General features: G+C 38.3%; 1 protein-coding gene across 1 annotated transcript in view; it reads right to left on the bottom strand.

Moving 5' to 3' along the window:
- Positions 1–1,029: 1,029 nt before the first annotated feature.
- pdlim4 (PDZ and LIM domain 4) overlaps positions 1,030–19,020 on the bottom strand; it is a 41,269-nt gene continuing 23,278 nt past the window's right edge. The window contains exons 4-7 of the mRNA XM_055179744.2: positions 10,552–10,751; positions 9,798–9,961; positions 6,606–6,759; positions 1,030–2,199 (exon numbers count right to left, since the gene is read on the bottom strand). Coding sequence (XP_055035719.1) covers positions 1,995–2,199; positions 6,606–6,759; positions 9,798–9,961; positions 10,552–10,751 — 723 coding nt within the window. The 3' untranslated portion in view covers positions 1,030–1,994. The remainder of the gene's footprint in view (positions 2,200–6,605; positions 6,760–9,797; positions 9,962–10,551; positions 10,752–19,020) is intronic.

Below are 19,020 nucleotides of genomic sequence, written 5' to 3'. Positions count from 1 at the left end.
AAACTCCTGGATATAAGAAAAATAAAATCATTTCTGTCATTGTGTTCATTGTTTAATTCCTTGTCATTATGTTAAATGACGATGTGTTAGCGTTCAAACTATTTACAGGTATCTTAGTACAAGGAAGCAGAACCTTGAAGTATTGCAAGTTAAAAATAACATAAAAACAACTAAATTATTCATAAGAAGCAATCATTTGTCATTTCTTTACACAATTTACAAGAGTATAACCATTAAGGTCCCGGCAGCCAAGAAAAGGCAAAATAAAAGAGATTGAATCATGTATGCTTTCTATTAATAATGGTTCATCTGTTTTTGTTTAATTGAAGGAGACATCTGAATAAATGAATCTAATGGTATTCTGTGAAGAGATATACACAAGAAAACAGTCAACTTGTTATAGCACGAAAACGCAGCTGTAAATATCAAATTGCATTTGGACACATTTCAGAATTATGTGTAAAAATCTGCATCAAGTTTCTAACGTAACAACGTTTTTGTATTCCTGTACACATACGGGCAGATTCCCGGACAGGGATTAGACTAGTCCTAGACTGAAATAAATGTAAGAGCTGTCCAAACTGAAAACAACTTGCACTGACATATCTTCAAATACATCAGTGCCCTTTGTTTTGCCTCAAAATGCACACAAGTAATGTTTTTAGTAAGGCATGTTTGTTAAAATTTCCTATTTAAACTAAGGCCTAATCCTGGCTTAAACTAATCCCTGTCCTGTAAACCACCCCATAGAGTATATCTGGAGTCTGATGAAAGTCAATGTACACAGATTGATAATAGCCTATTATTCAATTTATTACATCTGTTTCTGAAAAACATGAAGCTGCAGGGCTCAGTGCTAAGGACTGGTTAGGCCAGGGTTTAAATGTTTACTTGCCCTGCCCAAATTGTCACCGGCTCCACAGTAAATAAGTAATAAATAAATAACATCAAAAAGGCCTTGTTATTGTGTCTTTGTTTATGGGCACAGAAATAATTCAGTAATCAAATGCAAAAAAAGTCCTCACTGTATGAATTACATAAAAATGATATTTTATTAAAGCTTTAAAAGTGAATGAGTCAAGAACAGTGAGAACATTTGTTGTTGTTTTATTAACATTAGAAAGAACAGCAGCAGGTTTATTTGGTCTTATCTGTTCAAGCGCAAAAAGACACGAATGAGAACTCACAGGATTATATACACGCTGTCTAAGATGCGGCTTTCTTACAAATCCTCTTAAATGACGAGCTATTAGCGCACTGATTTGTCTTTTGATGGCTTTAATATTAACACTGGCAATACTGAAAACATGCAAATGATAAATTGTTGTGTGAATGCAGCACTGCTTCTGTCAGTTGTCCTCTGTCCATCGGTCACTGTTGAGAGCCATGAGCTTGATTTGGGGATTGGCATCGGCAAAATAATGCAATTTTTGTCTTTTGTCAAACATCAAGAGAGAATTTTCAGTCCGGAAGAACTTTCAGAGCATCAGTCTCTTGAGTGTTACTGGTATTTAGGTGGACAGATGTTTATCAAAGTATCTGGGTCATTGCTTTTTTTCTTAGTTTCTTTATAAAGCAACACTAGAATGGTTTCAGATCTATCAATGAAAACACAGCAGGGAGAAGTTGAGCAGAAGAAATTTGACTTCTCATCTTCAGGTGGAGGGCAGGATTTGGTTGGTGATGTCGAATCCTCAATGGAAAGCGTTAGTGTGTGTGTTGGTATATGTGGTTTACAGGGATTAGTGTATAATGACATGTTTATTGTGCTATAAGCATGGTTTACGTGGACACAGTAAGTAAACTGAACGTCTTAATAAACATACCTAATGGTAGTTTTTCATAGATTAAAGACTGCCAACAGGTTTTTGTGATGGTTGAGGTTATGGATTGGGATAGGTTAGGGGAATTAAATATACAGTTTGTACGTTATAAAATGCATTGCGTATATTGAATTGTCCCTGTAAACCACATATGCCAACATGTGTGTGTGTTCAGACCAGTTCCACCTTAGAGTTGGGATACACGGCCACCACATCATAACCTTCGGGTGGCTGCACGCGTGCTTTAGCGTGGTTCTCACAATACAGATTGTCATCAATGAAGAAATATCCTCTTTGTTTCAGATTGAGCCCACAGTCATCACACATGAAACAGTCGGGATGGTAAAGTTTATCTCTGGCCTTCACGATGGTTCCCCTGTGGTAAGACATTGAAAAAACATTTTATTGCTGGAATTTACTGTCACTTTATTGACATCATATAATTTTATAGATAAACTGATTGAAAAGATTGATTAAAACTGCTGAAACTGCACATCAGTATAAAGGAGAGCTCTTATTCCAGATATAGATATACATGCTGTAATGTTACAGTAGGACTGATAAGTATCATAAGATTTTAGCCTAAAAAGCTACTCCCTAAGTCAATTTAGTCAATAGTCTTATCTGTGAATGTTAAAGCTAACTATATCCATATCACTATTTCACTCCTGTTTTCAGCTATATGAGAAAGTATGAACAGGTGTGTTTCAGAGACCATTATAATATATATATATATATATATATATATATATATATATATATATATATATATATATATATATATATATATATATATATATATATATATATACTGTATACAGATGCTTTCAGAGCCAGTGGTTCTGGTACTAATTAACAGGAATGAGTACTGGACGCTAAATTCTTAAGGAGTAATTTCCTGGTTGCATTCGTAACCACCAGTATGGACTCTAAAGTGATGTCCTCAGGCAGAAATGTGTGCGAGGCAAAATAACAAGTTGTTAAAGGGGACATATCATGAAAATCTGACTTTTTCCTATCCTGGGTTTTCCCAAATTTATTCACGCTGCAAGTCTAGCATGAAACTATTGACCAATTTTGCCTCTGAAATAGGGAACCAATCACAGAACGGGGAGGGGGCAGCAAGAGAATGACGACGTCTATGTGACACACGAAGCAGTTTTGTTTATCCAACATGGCAAGAGACGCAAAGTTACTTTTCAATGCAGCCTTAGACAGTGTTCGTAGTTTTGAACGCAAGTTTATTTAAAAAGAGCAACTTTTGGCGTTAAACAATTTCATATCCAAGAAGGATGTTTGGATATGGCAAGACATGATAGCCACAGAGTTTTATAGGACCAGCCTGCTAGGCATCGTCGTCGACGAAGTACAATTAACTTATAAATGATAAATGGTATTTATTAATATGATATTGTCATTATGCCTGTAATGTGGTTGTCATAGTGCCACTAAATTGTGTTGCTTTTCAAGATCAATATACAGCTACCGGTTTAGTTGCATAGCTTTCAGCTGTGTGCACACGAACCAATAAAAGTTGTTTACGTTTGAATTGATGTTGCTCTACATACATCATCTGGTATAATTGAAATGATTGGCTATAAGCTACATACAGACGCATTTGATAGACATTCGTAGCGCCCAATAAACGTCTCTGGGCATTCGTAAACCACGCCTCACATATGAGAAAATGAACATGTAGTTCCCAGACCACATCTCATTCTCTATGAGACTGGTCTGGTGTTAGCCAGGCTAACTTTATCCATGTTTAAGTGCTATAATTGGGTCCTCAGTGCTTCTAAACGTGAAAAAAATCAACCCAGTAACTTAGTTTTGGTAAACCATTCTCTGCAAGCATGTGAAATAAAAATAGGTCATTCAGATTTTGCCAAATTTGTGATGTAGGTAGCAAGTCCAATTACAAGAATACCGCCCCTTAATCTGCAATATCCAACCACGGCACCAGCATTTAGTGTAGAGAGAGAAAGAGAGAGAAAAAAGAATTCACATTTGGACTAAATGTGTGAATGGATGTTATTATCGCAAACACCTGGCATGGAGGAGCAGCACGAGCCCATCTGGATTAATGATTGACGCACAGTTTCAAAATAAAGGTATAAAGTGCTGTTCTGAATGTGATTATTACTGTTGATAAAGCAATGACTTCATGAAATAATGCTCAGATATCAGATGTGTTGAGTGCCATGATCTGGGCTGCGTTGTTGTTGCTGTGTGTTGGATGTATATGCTATGTAATTTAAAGGGCAAAAAGAAGAGATTAAATCTCTTATGACAACTTGTATTGTTATATATCATAGAGGCTGAATAAAGAAGATGTTTGTGTATCTCTTGTAACGTATTGGTAGAGTATAAACAGTATATTTACAAGACTATAAAAAAACGTTTACGGCTTGTGTTTTGTATGGCATGCTTTAGTTTAGGCCAATAAACATACACTTACATCCCCAATAGTTTGCCTTGCGTCCACAGCTTAGATATGTACACTTGATGTCGCCTTGGCTATGGCAGTTCATTGGAACGAATGCGTAAAATTGAGATGCCATTTTGAAAAAGGGGGAGCCCTGCTTCAGCGTCATTGTAGGCAATGGTGTAACGGAAATAAAATCACCATAAATTGTTATGAATGTAATTTACTAAGTTTTTTTTTGGGTTCGTTACAACAGTCAGACATGTATTTACCATTGAGTCCAGAAAAAAAATTAAAGTTTTGATACTTTTTCTAAACATAATGCATAGTGCTAGTAGGCCTAACATCCTAACATCGTCTATAAATTCGGAGTACAGGCGGAGATAGCAGCTTTACCTAGCTACTTCCTAGGACAAGACACCTGTTCCAAGATGGCGACGGTTTTGAACCCCAAGGCGACATCTAGTGTATCTATCTATGGTGTCCACAATAGGAACTAATTTACTTCCTGGAAAAGGCGGTGCTAAAATAATCCCCAGTTCCTGTGCAGAGGCATAGCAATACGGCATGTAAGCCAGTGCCCCACATTTGAGGGGGCCCGCGAGGGCTGATAATTTAAACAATCAGAAATTTTTATATAAATAATACGTAACGCAACCTCATGTCTGCATCCCCCTTAGTGGGGCACCCTCTCGTTATGCTCGTACGCTCTTGACGCTTTTGCCACCTGTTTCAAACTGGCATAGGCATAGCATGTCAAACTCACGGTACTGTAGAAAATGCATGATTTGAAACGTGAAGAGAATTTATCCGTCTGCCAGCCAGAAACCAAAGAAAAATAGCAGGAAAGATGTAACAGGACAGCGGTAAGTAATGGCGTGATAATGATGACTGACTTACTGTAAGGATAATTAATGACACATAGGTATCAATTTCATATTAATTTCACCTCACGAAATTCTTTGCTAGATGAAATAGGAGGGTGAAATGGAATAGGACAGCCTATTATAAATATATGAAGATTGTATTGTAGCTCAAAGGTTATGTTCTATTGTGTCTTCTAATAAGATGAATACTGACATTATTTTGATTCAAATAAACACTTTGGGGTGGTTTCCCGGACAGGGATTAGCTTAAGCCAGGGCTGGGCATTAGTTTAATTAGGTAGTTTTAACAAACATGTCTTACTAAAAACATTACTTGTGTGCATTTTGAGGCAAAACAAAAGGCACTGCTGTATTTTATGATATGTCAGTCGTTTTCAGTTTGGACAGCTCTTACATTTATTTTAGTTTAGGACTAGTCTAATCCCTGTCTTACTGATTAATTTTGCCAGGGGCCCCACTTAATGTAGCTTTGCCTCTGTTCCTAAAAACGAGTAGTCCCTCAAACAGGAACTTTAAAAACTATGAAAAGGTTTTCTGTGGTGCCAGGTAGGATATCAGCATTTACACGTATTGCCCGTATCTCTGTTTGTCTGAGTGAAACTAATACAATACATTCACTGTTTCACTTTTCTGTAGAAAATGACCTCATGTGTCACCAGTGTTTGATTTGCGGGAACTCTTGGGTCGTGTGGGAAAAATGACTTACAGTAATACCTGGATGAGTTGTGTACATGTTGCTGCAGGTCTCACTTTATTTGCCTGTTACGTCATACAATATGAATGTGGCACTAATATGAGAATATGAGGGGTTTTGGGTCCTAATGAAGCTTAAAAAGATACAGGCAACATACACTGCCAATGTAAAAACAAGAAAAATCTCCATCCAATGAAAATTTCAATAAAAAAATGAGTTTCAAGTGGTTTATTCGACATGATGATGAATCATGATACATGTGACATTATAGTGATTTGACTCAAATGGAAATAATTGAGTATCAGGGGCGGTTTCTCAGACAGGGATTAAACTAGTCCTAAACTAAAATAAATGTAAGGTCTTGTCCTGGCTTAAGCTAATCCCTGTTAGGGAAACCACCTGAAAATGTTTTATTTTAGGTCCTGTCTCACAGTTTGTGGATACACCACTTGATGAACGTGATAAGCTTGTCAAGTATGCAACCAATACTCGAAATGTCACCTCTGCATTTAACCCCTCCCAGTGAATAGTGAACACACACACTGCAAGTTGTGAACAAACACAGGGTTACGGTGCCTTGCTCAAGGGCACATCAGTCGTAACCCGCCGGCCGTGAGCCTCGATCTGGCAACTCTCAAGATACAAGCCTAACTGTCTAAACACTAGAATATGACTGCCCCAGTATATATTCATATTAAACAATCTAGCTTGAGATGACATGATGCAGTTTATTAACACCCCAAGAGATGTGTTGAAGAAAGAAATGAAGCACTCACACAATGCCATGTGTACAGCGGGTACACTGAGGCAGCTTCTGTAGACCGGGCAGAGACGTCAGAGGAGATGTGATGGGGCTGCTCATCTTCGGCACTGGAGATTTGACGGGTGAACACAAACCTCTTCCTCCGTGTCTGTCCACCGGTGAAATCCCTGAAAGTGAAACAATGACAAATCTCTATAGACATAAGACAATCTAAGATGATATCAAGACAAAGACGGTATATTGATATTACTGTAGGGAGAGGCGGGCGAGTTGGAATCATTATATGGAAATACTGATACTGTAAATTAGACTTATGAAGTGTCTTGAAACATTTTGATAAAAAGTAAATGCAAAGTAAGAGTATCAAAATAAGAAGCATACAGTTACAAACATCTCTTCATGTACTATTTTCACATGATTTCAAATGACATCATACAAACCAATTTTTTTTCACATTTAAGGGGAAAATTGTCATTACCGCAACGTGTCTATGACTGGATTCGGGTTCTTTGGCATGAAAAATATTTATAATTAAAAAAATCTAAAAAATAAAAAGCTTCAGTGCATGTTATACTATAAACATTTACAGTAAAGAAACATGTGATATTTGGTGATCATTGGCAAATGTAGAGACAATAATAAGGAATATAAATGTGTCCAAAACCAATTTTTTCATCCCCCGCAACAATTTTCAATAATTGTTTAAGCCCTCAAGAAACTAACGTATATAATTAGTTGTAAGGGACATAATTAACTGTGACACTCAAGATGGCTACCAGGTAAGCAGTTCTTATTTTTTCTCTCCAGATAAAAGTTGAAATTTTGTTTGTCATAGTACCTAGACAACTTTTTAGTTCTCATTACTGAAACATGAGTTTGTAACTGCATATATTTAATGTAATATTATGTTGCGGTAACGATAATTTTTTATAATGATAATCTAAAAACTGTAAATAATTCTATAAGAAATATATTTTAAATCCTCTAAAAATAATGATAATAGTAAGTTCAGATCTTAATTTTATATGTGCAAAAAAAAATGGCTTAAATGATTTTTTTAAAAAATCTGATGGACCATAGACTGTAAAAAAGATGGACGACGCCTGTTCGCTCTCTTCCCTTGGTGAAAAGTGAAGCCGCCAGAGTCCCGATAAGGCGCTGACATCTTGGGTCTTGAGTCTGCGCCGTGGCGATTTTGGGACCAGTCCTGTGCAGTAGTGAGCAGGAAGTACCCTACTGAAAAATCCAGCCAAAACCAGCATAAGCTGGTAGCTGGCTGTAGCTGGTTTAAGGTGGCTTATGCTGGACCTCCCAGCCTGACAAAGCTGGTCATGCTGGTGGGCCAGCTGGTATTCCAGCATGACCAGCTAAGTCCAGCTAGACCAGCTTAAAATGTGACCAAAACACAGCTAGACCAGCTTGCTACACCAGCAAAACCAGCTTCCTACACCAGCAAAACCAGGTAAAACCAAGCTGGGGACCAGCTAAAACCAGCTCACCAACTTATGCTGGTCTTAGCTGGATTTTTCAGTAGGGTAAAGCCACGAAATTAAGACCCCGCCCTCGCAGAATGCGCATATTAGGGTTGCCGCGGTGACGTAATTTTCCCACCGGTTAATCAGCGCGTCACAAACTCGGTGATCCCGCTTATAAATGTGCATGCAGACGTGCACATTTTACTTTCACTTTTGAATTACGCAACTGTTTAAATGCAGCGCTTGCGTAAGCTGCGTTAAATCGCGTATGAATTTGCGTGCAATGCGAGTGCAACAGCTGGTTTACTTAAGTGCTTGAGTCAATGTGCGCAGGTAATTCTCAAAGAACCCACCAGTCCCAAGCAGAGCAACCGGCTACTTCTCCATAAAAGCGCTGCTTAAATGATGGGTTTATTTTTTTTCTTGATGAAAAACACAACAACAAAACGATCTTGCTTATATTAAACATCATATATGTATATTATAACAAAACGAGCAAAGCACGCGGCTCCTGTCATCATCTGGTCAGTCAGCTCGCCTTGCAAACTCTGACAGAAATAAATGAAATCTGACACCTGCTGCTCTGTGACGGGACGCGTGTTCAGCTCCGCTGAATTCAGACAACAGACACATTCAGTTGTAAGTGTTTGCTCTCTCTAACGAAACTAAATGATTTAATTACACGAAAATATCAAAACGACGGTGAAAGACGGTGTCGCGGTGGGCAAGTGATATATCCGGTGAGAGGCTGAAGCACCGGTTATCACCGTTTCACCGACTATCGCGGCAAGCCTAGCGCATATCACACGATATCACAGCAGTCAATCATGACGTGACACCACCGTTTTTATAGGATTAAATAACTAACTAAACACAAACCTATTTTAAAAACAAACACTTGAATTTACATCAGCGTGATAAAACTACAGTAAAAAGATAATTAAAGTGTAATAAAATTTTTTAGTTGGTCTCACGTCCCATTGCAGAACCTGGGGAGGCGGGGTTGATGACCGATACGGAGACCAGGCAAGGTGGGGCGATCGAGACGATTTGGCTTCACTTTTCAGGGCTTGTGCTGCACGCTTGTGATGGACACCTTCTAAGTCTGGATTTCGCGTGAATCACCCCCAAACTTCCTTCAAACAGAGAAATATCTCATGACAAGAAACCTCCTGACTGCGTGAATGAATGAAGGCTCTTCACACAGAAACTCAAGGCTGTGTTTTAAATTCAGGGCTGAGGCATCAGGCCAAGGTTAAGCCTCAGGTCTCATCCTATCTCAAATTCTCAGAACAGTAACCATAAGCAAACATCCCACATTATAAACAACACATTTAGAGATAACTTCTGATTCTAACACATTATTATTCTTTATAGTTATGATCTTATGCATATTTGATTAACTAGACCTTAATTATTTTTTAAGGAAGCAAACGTCCATCTAATTAGCAGATTTACTACATGTCATTTTTATGTAGTTTTTTCTTGCGTCTCTGCTGTCTGTAGTATTTTCTGTAAAACTACTTTGTAAGCAGAGGAGGACTGAGACAATAATTCAGGCCGGGGATTCATTGGCATCATTACAGTGTCATCAACATAGTGCTAGCAACAGCAAGGTCATGTTGGCAGGGAATGTACAGTATAGTACATACTGAACACTTCAACACACCGTCACCGAAACACTTAAAAACGTATTAATGATTAACGTGATTTCAACACAACAAACTAACCTCCGTCCTCAGCCTCCAGGATTCCCTGCAGGTATTTGAAGGAACCTGATTGTTTGGGTGCTGAAATGGGTTCCTCGTGTTCCTGGAGCATCTTATAGACGTCTGACTGGGGATCAAATCCGTTGCGGTGGCCTGATGAGTTCACGGGCGGCTCGGGGCTGAAACTGTGCGGAAAACACGCTCAGCTCATGTCATTCTGAGAGAGGAAGCCATGGATCATCACAGCTGTCATCTCCAGTACTCTCAACGTCTTGTGAGGATGATCAGTTTCTGGCAGATGTACTCAAGTTAACATGGTCCTATTGCGATTCATCGCTGGACGTTATGCCAAATAAAAACAAAGTTTCTCCTCATGATAGTTGATTTTGTGACTGCAATGTTCCTTTACTGCCGACATCGCCCAGCAAGCAAAAACCAAGAAAGTGAAATGATAAACCCAATATAGTACAGCTGTGAGTAATCCACCCTAAATAACCTTGAATTTTGTTACATGCCGTTTTTGCCTAAATAACTTGAATGTTTAAAGTTTATATGCATTGTCTATTCTTGGGATATGGTTAGACGACTATTAGGCTTTCACTGACAGCCCAAAATTGCTCGCTGGGCACTTATCTCCCTCATGTTTTCAGCCCAACCACAGAGAGGTTCATACATGGATAATTTTTTTTATTAACTAGTTGCTGATGCATAAAGCAGTTTTATTTGGATCTGTGTGTGAACACTGTAGCAACATAATGTGTATAAATTAACACACCTGTGCGGAGAGGCCAGACTGAGACCGGCCATCTGTTTGGGCAGGGCACCGTTGCCGCTGCTGTGTGAATACAGGCCGGCCGGATTGTTGTACGTGGGTCTTGAGTTTCCGTTGTTGTAGGGCACACCACAGGTAATGGGACTCTTGGGGGATGGACTCTTTGGAACGGGGCTATAACCACTGCTGATTGGTCGAAAGGTCTGTAAAACGATAGGAAATATACAAACATTCAAAGGCAATCTGCAACAACTCTCCAACAGCCTGAAGTGTGCAGTTAGGATTGTGGCTGACGCCTCTGTGAAACTCTTTCCTCCGGCAGGAGGCTGTGGTCCATCAGGAACGCCAATAAACAGTTTCTTCCCAACATCAACAACAAACCATGACACATCATGACCACTTCCCCAACCCCAAAAAACAAAAATCCCGCATTATTATCAGAAATGCACACAACTCATACTGTCAAAAACTTTAGCTTTAAGGAAACTTTATACATCCTGCACTGTTCTACCTTTAATGTCCCTTGACGTTTTGTAAATTTCTAAATATTTCACTATTTATTGTATTGTAGTTCATCGAGATAAATGAATTGCGGTACTTGTCAATCAAGTTGATTCTGATGTTTAAATAAAAAGCGCTCCGCTACTGTGAAATATAAATGATGTGCTTACACAACAGCACAGGTTTATAGGAATCCCTGCAGTGTATGATTAGAGGACAAACACAGCCTGTGACAGGTTTACAGCTCTGGCATGCACTTATTAAACAGCTTACACAGAGATGTGTAAATATTTACAGCTATAATCTCTCACATGTTTGCCTGTGGGCAGCTCTGGCAGTCGTGCTATGACATTACTGACAGCAGGATTTGACTCTGCTTTCTGTTCTTTCAGCTCGGTGACACAGAAAAATGAAAGCGATCTTGAATTCCTCCGCATTACAGTACAAACTCTTCCAAAGGCAACAAGATTTATTGCATTTTTCATCTTCGAGTAGACAGAAGCCAGCTGTTCTTAGTTTCTCATTAATAACCCAAAAACAAGAGCAGAGGTCTTAGGTCTCATAGCATCATTATATGAATTAGACATGAGGTTATATTTAAGGGGACGTATGATGAAAATTTGACTTTTTCCATGTTTAAGTGCTACAATTGGGTTCCCAGTGCCTCCATCAACCCAGAAAACGTGAAACGGATGAACCCAGTAACTTAGTTTTGGTAAACCATTCTCTGCAAGCACGTGAAAAAATAGGTCATTGAAACTTGGCTCCCCCTGTGATGTCAGAAGGGGACAACTACACCCCCCAACCTGCACTTTCCAACCACGGCACTGCCACTTAGTGCAGAGATCAACTAATTTGCATTTAACAGGACACCCAAAACGGCACATTTTACTCACACCTACAAAATGGCAATGTTATAATAAATTATCTAAGTGGTATTTTGAGCTAAAACTTCATATATGTGCTCTGGGGACACCAAAGATTTATTTGACATCTTAAAAAAGTCTTGTGAAACATCCGCTTTAAGCATCATTTGAACTGTTACTAACCTAATAAAATTGAGATGTTTTCTATCATCATCTCCTCCTCATTAATATGACTTTAGTATCATTAACATTTAACCCACCAGAACATTGACACTGTAATAATTTGCTGTGGTGAAGAAGATGCGTTGCTCAAGGGCACCTCAGTAACTTCCTGCCGGCCGTGAGAATCAAACCTTCAGTGACCTTCAGGTTACAAGCCCGACTATCTAACCATTAGGCCAGAACTGTTGCCATCAACCTTTATATTAGTTTTGTGCCAAGATCTTGTATTGACATTGTGGGAGTTAAGTTAAGCTCAGTCGAGTCTTCTTCAGTACATGGTGCAGGTCAATAATTGACCCTTTCTGAAACACATGAACATATTACAATGCCTTTTGACATGGATGGTTAGGGTTGGGGTGAAGAAATCAAACACTGCACTAGTAAGGGTTAAAAAAGGCTATTTGCTGATTTTTATGCACCCAGATAGCAATGAATAGACTCCAAAGTCAGTATGTGTGGTCTACATCTATTGCTATCTAGACAGTATATAAACATGACGTGAGAATTCTGGGTAACTTTGCTTCATTTTTTAATTATCATTTAGGGTTTATTGTGAATATTATCTTGGCTAAAGGGTAACATTATGCATACATTTACCACGGTTAGCACAATATAAAAATGTTAAAGGCATATACATTAGTGATGTGCAGGTCATCTTATAACAGCATAATTCGGGTTGGGGCGGATAAAGAAATTGTCACTTTATATGCGGGGTTAGTTGGGTCATTAAAACCAAAATAAAAAATATATATGTTGCGTGCAATTCCTTATAGCCTATATTAAAAACCTCTGGCCTCACGACACAAAATTACCAAGCAGTTTGCACTGCCAGCCACAACAACAAAACAAACTGAGAAAAAAAAGATGAGGTGTGGGGAAATTAAGGTCGGGAATTTATGAATAGATAATACAAACGCTGCTTTGTAAATGTTGAAAATGTGTATCATTATCCTTTCTTGTTATTGACCATGCTGGTTTCTATGGTTCATAAGCGTTTGTTGTTGCCAGTTTACAGGGCAATGTAATCTAATGCCGGTTTCCAAGCACTTTTAGGCTGAAATAAAGCCTCTTTTCATTTACATTACAATATATTTAATGGTCGCGGGTGCAGGTGAGTTGTAAAAATAGATACAGTGGTGCGGGGTGGGTTGGGAAGGGCCAAATAATTCTTAAAAGTGGTACCCGCAGGTTGGAAAAAAACTAATGTTACTTTTGTCAGTTCATATGTATTTAGCAATATTGACTATATACTAATATACTGACTAATATTGTCTTTACCTGTAAAACCTCAGTGTATGCAAGCTTTTCGGCAAAAACCTCCACCCATAAAGGGGCGCTGTGATCCACATTCAAGTTGTATTCATCAGATTTGAATTGAAAGTATTTGATGAATGTATAATATTGTGCCGAGAGCATCCAGTTAATATCATTACATCACATTCGAGGTGGCGTTTACTGGCTCTTGCATTTGAGCTCTTTATATGTGTGTAGATATTTAACCTCCTACGACCTAGATGTCCACATACATTTTTTGTTGTTTGCACCATAATATTTCATTCTGTGTAACTGGAACCTGTTGTACACAAGCATGGACGATTACACTGTTTCATGTTCAAATAAAAATATTTGGTTATAATATTTATTGGTTCTTCCTAACCCCCAAATAGCTGCAAGAAATCTGATAAAAGACAAACCAAAGCTCGAGTCTTAGGAGGTTATATCATATTAAAAGATAAACTGTATAACCTGGCATGTGAACGGTAACAGCTGGTTATACAAACAGTATTTCATTGTAGGGCTGGGCCGGTTTGGATTTTTTTTCTTACCGCGGTCGGTAATCAACAAATTCCCGCGATTTTGGGGTTTATTGGCAAGACAACGAGTTAAATAACATGCATGACTTATTTATCTTCAATAAACAACATGTGCAAATTACTTAAGGAACATCTAAAGTGAATATTATTTCCTTCCACTTTCTTCAATTTCAACATTCAACAACTTGAACAATTAATATTATCAGTTAAAAAAATGTTAACGCATTGTGCGTGTCCACACTTACGTGCCTACAGACATTTTGCCACTTTTCTTTCCTTAATTTATGAATGGCCTGTAAATGACACAAATTATTGCTGCCCTGACTGGTAAAATAACCATTTGTATGAGAAATCACTTGAACTGCATACGTGCTTGAATATAGCTTGGAAGCTGCACAGAGACGAGTGTGTGTGTGCAAAATGACATGGTCTGTCTAGCGCGCGCCCAGGCAGTCCGCCTCTGTCTCGCGTGCTTGGGACCGCTTCTGTCCTAGACACCTACCATAAACATCTGTCTTTTTCCACAAACGGAAAAAGAAGACGCAAAAGCAAAACTTTTTGAAACGTGTCCTGCTGTAGAAATGGCTTACTGTGGTAGACTAGATGAAAAAGAGACAATCTAACCTCTTTGGATATTAATCCTCGGACTGATCGCGTGCTCTTTATGTTGCGTGACAATTTAATAATATATGAAACCTGATTCTGTTGTTGATCTGTTGCGGCTGTTTGCACGTTCAAATTAAATAAAATGTTTGTATTGCTTTTACCGAGTCACAGACAACGTAACCTGTATTTCTACTCAATGACAATTTAATATTAAAATCGTATCAGTTAACGGTTAATGTTCAGTTAACAAGCTGCGGTTGTTTAAAAGCTGTGTGTATAACATCCCCACATATACACACAAGTGCAGGCCAATGTTTCAAGTTTTTTTTTTTTTTGCGGTTATGACTTTGAGGAGCTCAGACCCGTGGCATGGGTCACGTGACCGCGGTATGGCGGTAATCCGGTTACCGCCCCAGGCCTACTTCATTGATGATATCATAGTTGTGATTATTACACGGCTCTCTGGAATGCTTGATTCTGATTGGTCAGTTGAGAGATTTGCAGGTTCGTTCTTTTCAAATAATAACCGCTCCAAAGTAGTAACGCATAGCCGGTACTACTTGTATTAAATCCCTCCGCGCCAACAAAGATTACTGTTTGGCGCCATCTTGTGACAAACACTGGACAACCACAATTAAGAATGGAAAATTTTGACATTCATTTTAACATGTACAGAAAAAACAAAACATTTAAACAGTGAATAGAAGAACGAACAACGACAAGACACAGAGAGCTTACTGAGACCGAACTTGACAAAATAGAGCATGACAGCTACAAAGCCAACACTCAAAGAAATACAGAATGGGCATTAAAACTTAAGACTGGCTAAAAGAGAAAAAAATGGAGACAGACAAGTATGAAGCAGGACAGTGGCGGAGTGGCAATCGGGAGAGTCTGGACTTTTCCCGGTGGGCCGGTAGTGTTTTAAGGCTGCGAGGGCTGGTCTGATAATAGCCATGCTTTCAGTCTTTAGTCATGCACTCCGGCCACACTAAAAACTATTTATCATATATTTAATATGCTTCAGCGCTCAAAATGTATCTGGCCGCACCGCTCTCTCTATCAAGCCCGTCTCTCTCCCCTGGAGTTCTATCAGCCAATCAAAAAAAAAGAAAGAGGCTTCACAATAGCCAATCAGAAAATAGCACTGTTGTATCTGGGTAAGATTTAACGCAACAACCAATAAAAAAGCATAGCCTCGCACACCCATAGAGTAATGGAGCCCCGAGCATCACTTTAAGCAGCACAGAGTAGCCTAAGTCTGATCTCCTGTTTTAATTTTACAACAAATGCACAACTTTGACACAAACAATGACAACTTGACTGCTGTTAGAGAATGTTTCCCAGATAATCAGCACCAGTTTTTCACGAGTGTCTGTAACTTAGCCAACAGTTTACAGCCTGTTCACTGACAACACCTGCTCAGAACATGTAAGTTGCCTTGTTATATTTTCGTTATCACACGATGACTGACATTTTGTCACATAAAACATCTCTCTCCAAACAGGCTTAATAATTTTATAAGCAACTGCTTTGCAACCATAGTAAGCTTAATCTTACCTAAAACTAGGGAACTGTTGTTGTCTTTAAGATCTTTTAAATAATAATTATTACACTTGGTATTTCATGTTGTTGTGCAGTCATTTTATTGTAATTTTAGATTTCAGCATTTGCTTATTTACAGGGAACCATTTTCTTTTTTTTTACCATGGAGGGCTGGTGGTCTATGAAATTTCCCGGTAGATTTTTGGGTCCCACTCCGCCCCTGAAGCAGGATCTTAATAAGGTATTACGATCATTTTATGCATCTGTGCAAAGTTTCGCGGAAGGATAAAAATGTTAATTTAAAACAAATATGCCAATAAAATGTTTCAAATTCATATTCATGTCCAGTTTTTTTTCTCATGTGGCAAGTAGCCGTGTAATAAGCGGGATAATGTAGAGGCAGCCGGTAGTTATCGGGTAAATAAGCCCCTTCAGTGTGATACAAGACCCTCCGCTTCGCGTCGGGTCCTGATCACACTGTCGGGGCTTATTTCCCAATAACTACCGGCTGCCTCTACATTATCCATTACTTAATCACAACAACTACTGACCAACTGGCATCAAGGAGTAGTGCCAGCCATAGTATTTAATCTGAATATAAAGTTTTAGCTCTAAATACCACACAGATCATTATTACAGCATGTTATAATTGCCACGTTGTAGGTGTAAGCAAAAATGTGCTGTTTTTGGGTGTGTCCTTTTAAATGCAAATGAGCTGATAAAATACAAACACTGATCGCCATAATAGTGGTTTGTTGAAATTTAAACTCAATTATGCTGTCAATTATTTTCTCTTTCTCTCTGCACTAAATAGCAGCGCCACGGCTAAACAGTGCAGACCAAGGGGCGGTACCATCCCCCTCTGACACCACAAGGGGAGTCACACCTCAACTACCCATCTTTTTCAATTTTTTACGTGCTTGCAGAGAATGGTTTACAAAAACTAAGTTACTGGGTTTTCACATTTTCTAGGTTGATAGAAGCACTGGGGACCAAATTATAGCACTTTAACATGGATTTTTATGTTATGTCCCCTTTAAGTACTGTGTAATCCCATGCGAGCAATCAATAAATTAAATTTCCCTCCACTGCAGGGATATAACAGGCCTGCATACCATAATATCCCACTTTCTCATATAAGTCAGGTAACCGTGAAAGGCCATATGTCTCCAACACATCACTGAAAACTGACACTTCACAAAGCAGGAAGAAGTAAATGAAAACAGATTGGCAGCAGAAGGTTTGCAGATAGATAATAATGTTTATGGGTCTGCTGAGAGCGACACGGCCGGAGGCATGAAGAAAAAAACCTGAGAAAACTCCTGGCGTTACTCAAACATACAAACATACTTACTGCTTTAGTTCAAATGTCTGCCACAAACGGGTGTTAGAGCAGCACAAATGGCAGATTTACTAGTCCACACATCTGGCGTACAGCTTATAAAAGTGTCGGTTTTCTTGAAAAACACTGAAAGCCATTCATTTTGACTTGCCTAACTATTTAACCATTCATTATATAAGGTTTCACATGCGAAAGAAGCTGGTTTGGTCTGTGCTGAGGAATTATTTCATCTGACTGACCTTTCGGCACACACCCTATCACTTCTGCTTATATACATGACAACCTTATCAGACAAACAGTGCTGTTGTTAGGTCTAAACTCTTTCCTTCTCTTCATAAATCAGATGTGGTTCCTTAAAATCAGGTCACGATTTCTGTGGCTGATGATGTCATTTATATTGATCAGATTTACATTTATATATTCAGTATGTATATCTTAACCAGTGTTGAGGTAATACATTACAAGTAATGTGCGTTACGTAATAATAATACTTTTCTGAAGTAACGAGTAAAGTAACGCATTACTTTATAAATGTACACATTAATATTTGAGTTATGCAAGTTACTTTTCAGTTGAAATAATTTGTTTTATAAAAATAGTATACCGAATTAAACTGAAACGGGAGATCAGAGCTTGACTTTTTTTGCGATGGAAATACGCAACTTCTCAGTCATAAAAAAAACCTGCAAGGTCTGAAAGAGATCAAGCCTAAGCCAAGTAAGAAAAGTAACGCAAAAGTAACTTAAAAGTAACGTAAGTATTACTTTCCATAGAAAGTAACTAAGTAATGCAATTAGTTACTTTTTTAGGGAGTAACTTAATATTGTAATGCATTACTTTTAAAAGTAACTTTCCCCAAAACTGATCTTAACTATACATTCAGTCTTATAACTATCATCATGTGCTACCTTTAAATAAAGATTTAGTCAAATTCTTGTATTACAGTAATATAAATATAAAGTCAAATGGAGATGCATTATTATAAAGTGAATCCTTATCTTGACTGTCATAAAAAAATCCTGCAATGCAAACAATCTCAATGTTCCTAACACAGGCTTAAGTTATTATCATTTGATTTTGGGATGAAACGAACCCAAATTGCATCCAGACACCATTTACAAGTTTAAAGTATATAATTGAAGGGTAAGGCTATAGTATGCCCAGTATTTTTGGTTAAGACACACCAGAAACACAGAAATGTTTATGAGTGCTGCTTTTGTTTGCCCATGAATCCTGACTAGCATCAGATGATCTGTTATACAATCGTATCCCAGCATGCCCTTCGCTTCTAGGAGCCAGAACACCGAAGGCTGAGAAATCAATCTGAGCCCAAATCATTTTTAATAATTAGGAGTCGATACAAAGCAGTTCATTTTGGACCAAACACTGCAAGGAAGATACAGAATTAAAGGGAAGACCTGATTGAAACCATGTGTCTGAAGATTAAAGAACCCCCATACAACTACCCTACCCCCAGCAAACACATGACGTTTATTATATAAACCTAAATAATTAAAGAGCTTGCAATTAAGGAAAAAAAATTAAAATGATTGTTTTAAATTAGTTTATAAAGATT

The sequence above is a fragment of the Misgurnus anguillicaudatus genome, chromosome 9 (assembly GCF_027580225.2).
Source record: "Misgurnus anguillicaudatus chromosome 9, ASM2758022v2, whole genome shotgun sequence".
Lineage (NCBI taxonomy): Eukaryota > Metazoa > Chordata > Actinopteri > Cypriniformes > Cobitidae > Misgurnus > Misgurnus anguillicaudatus.
This window is presented reverse-complemented; position numbering and strand designations above follow the sequence as displayed.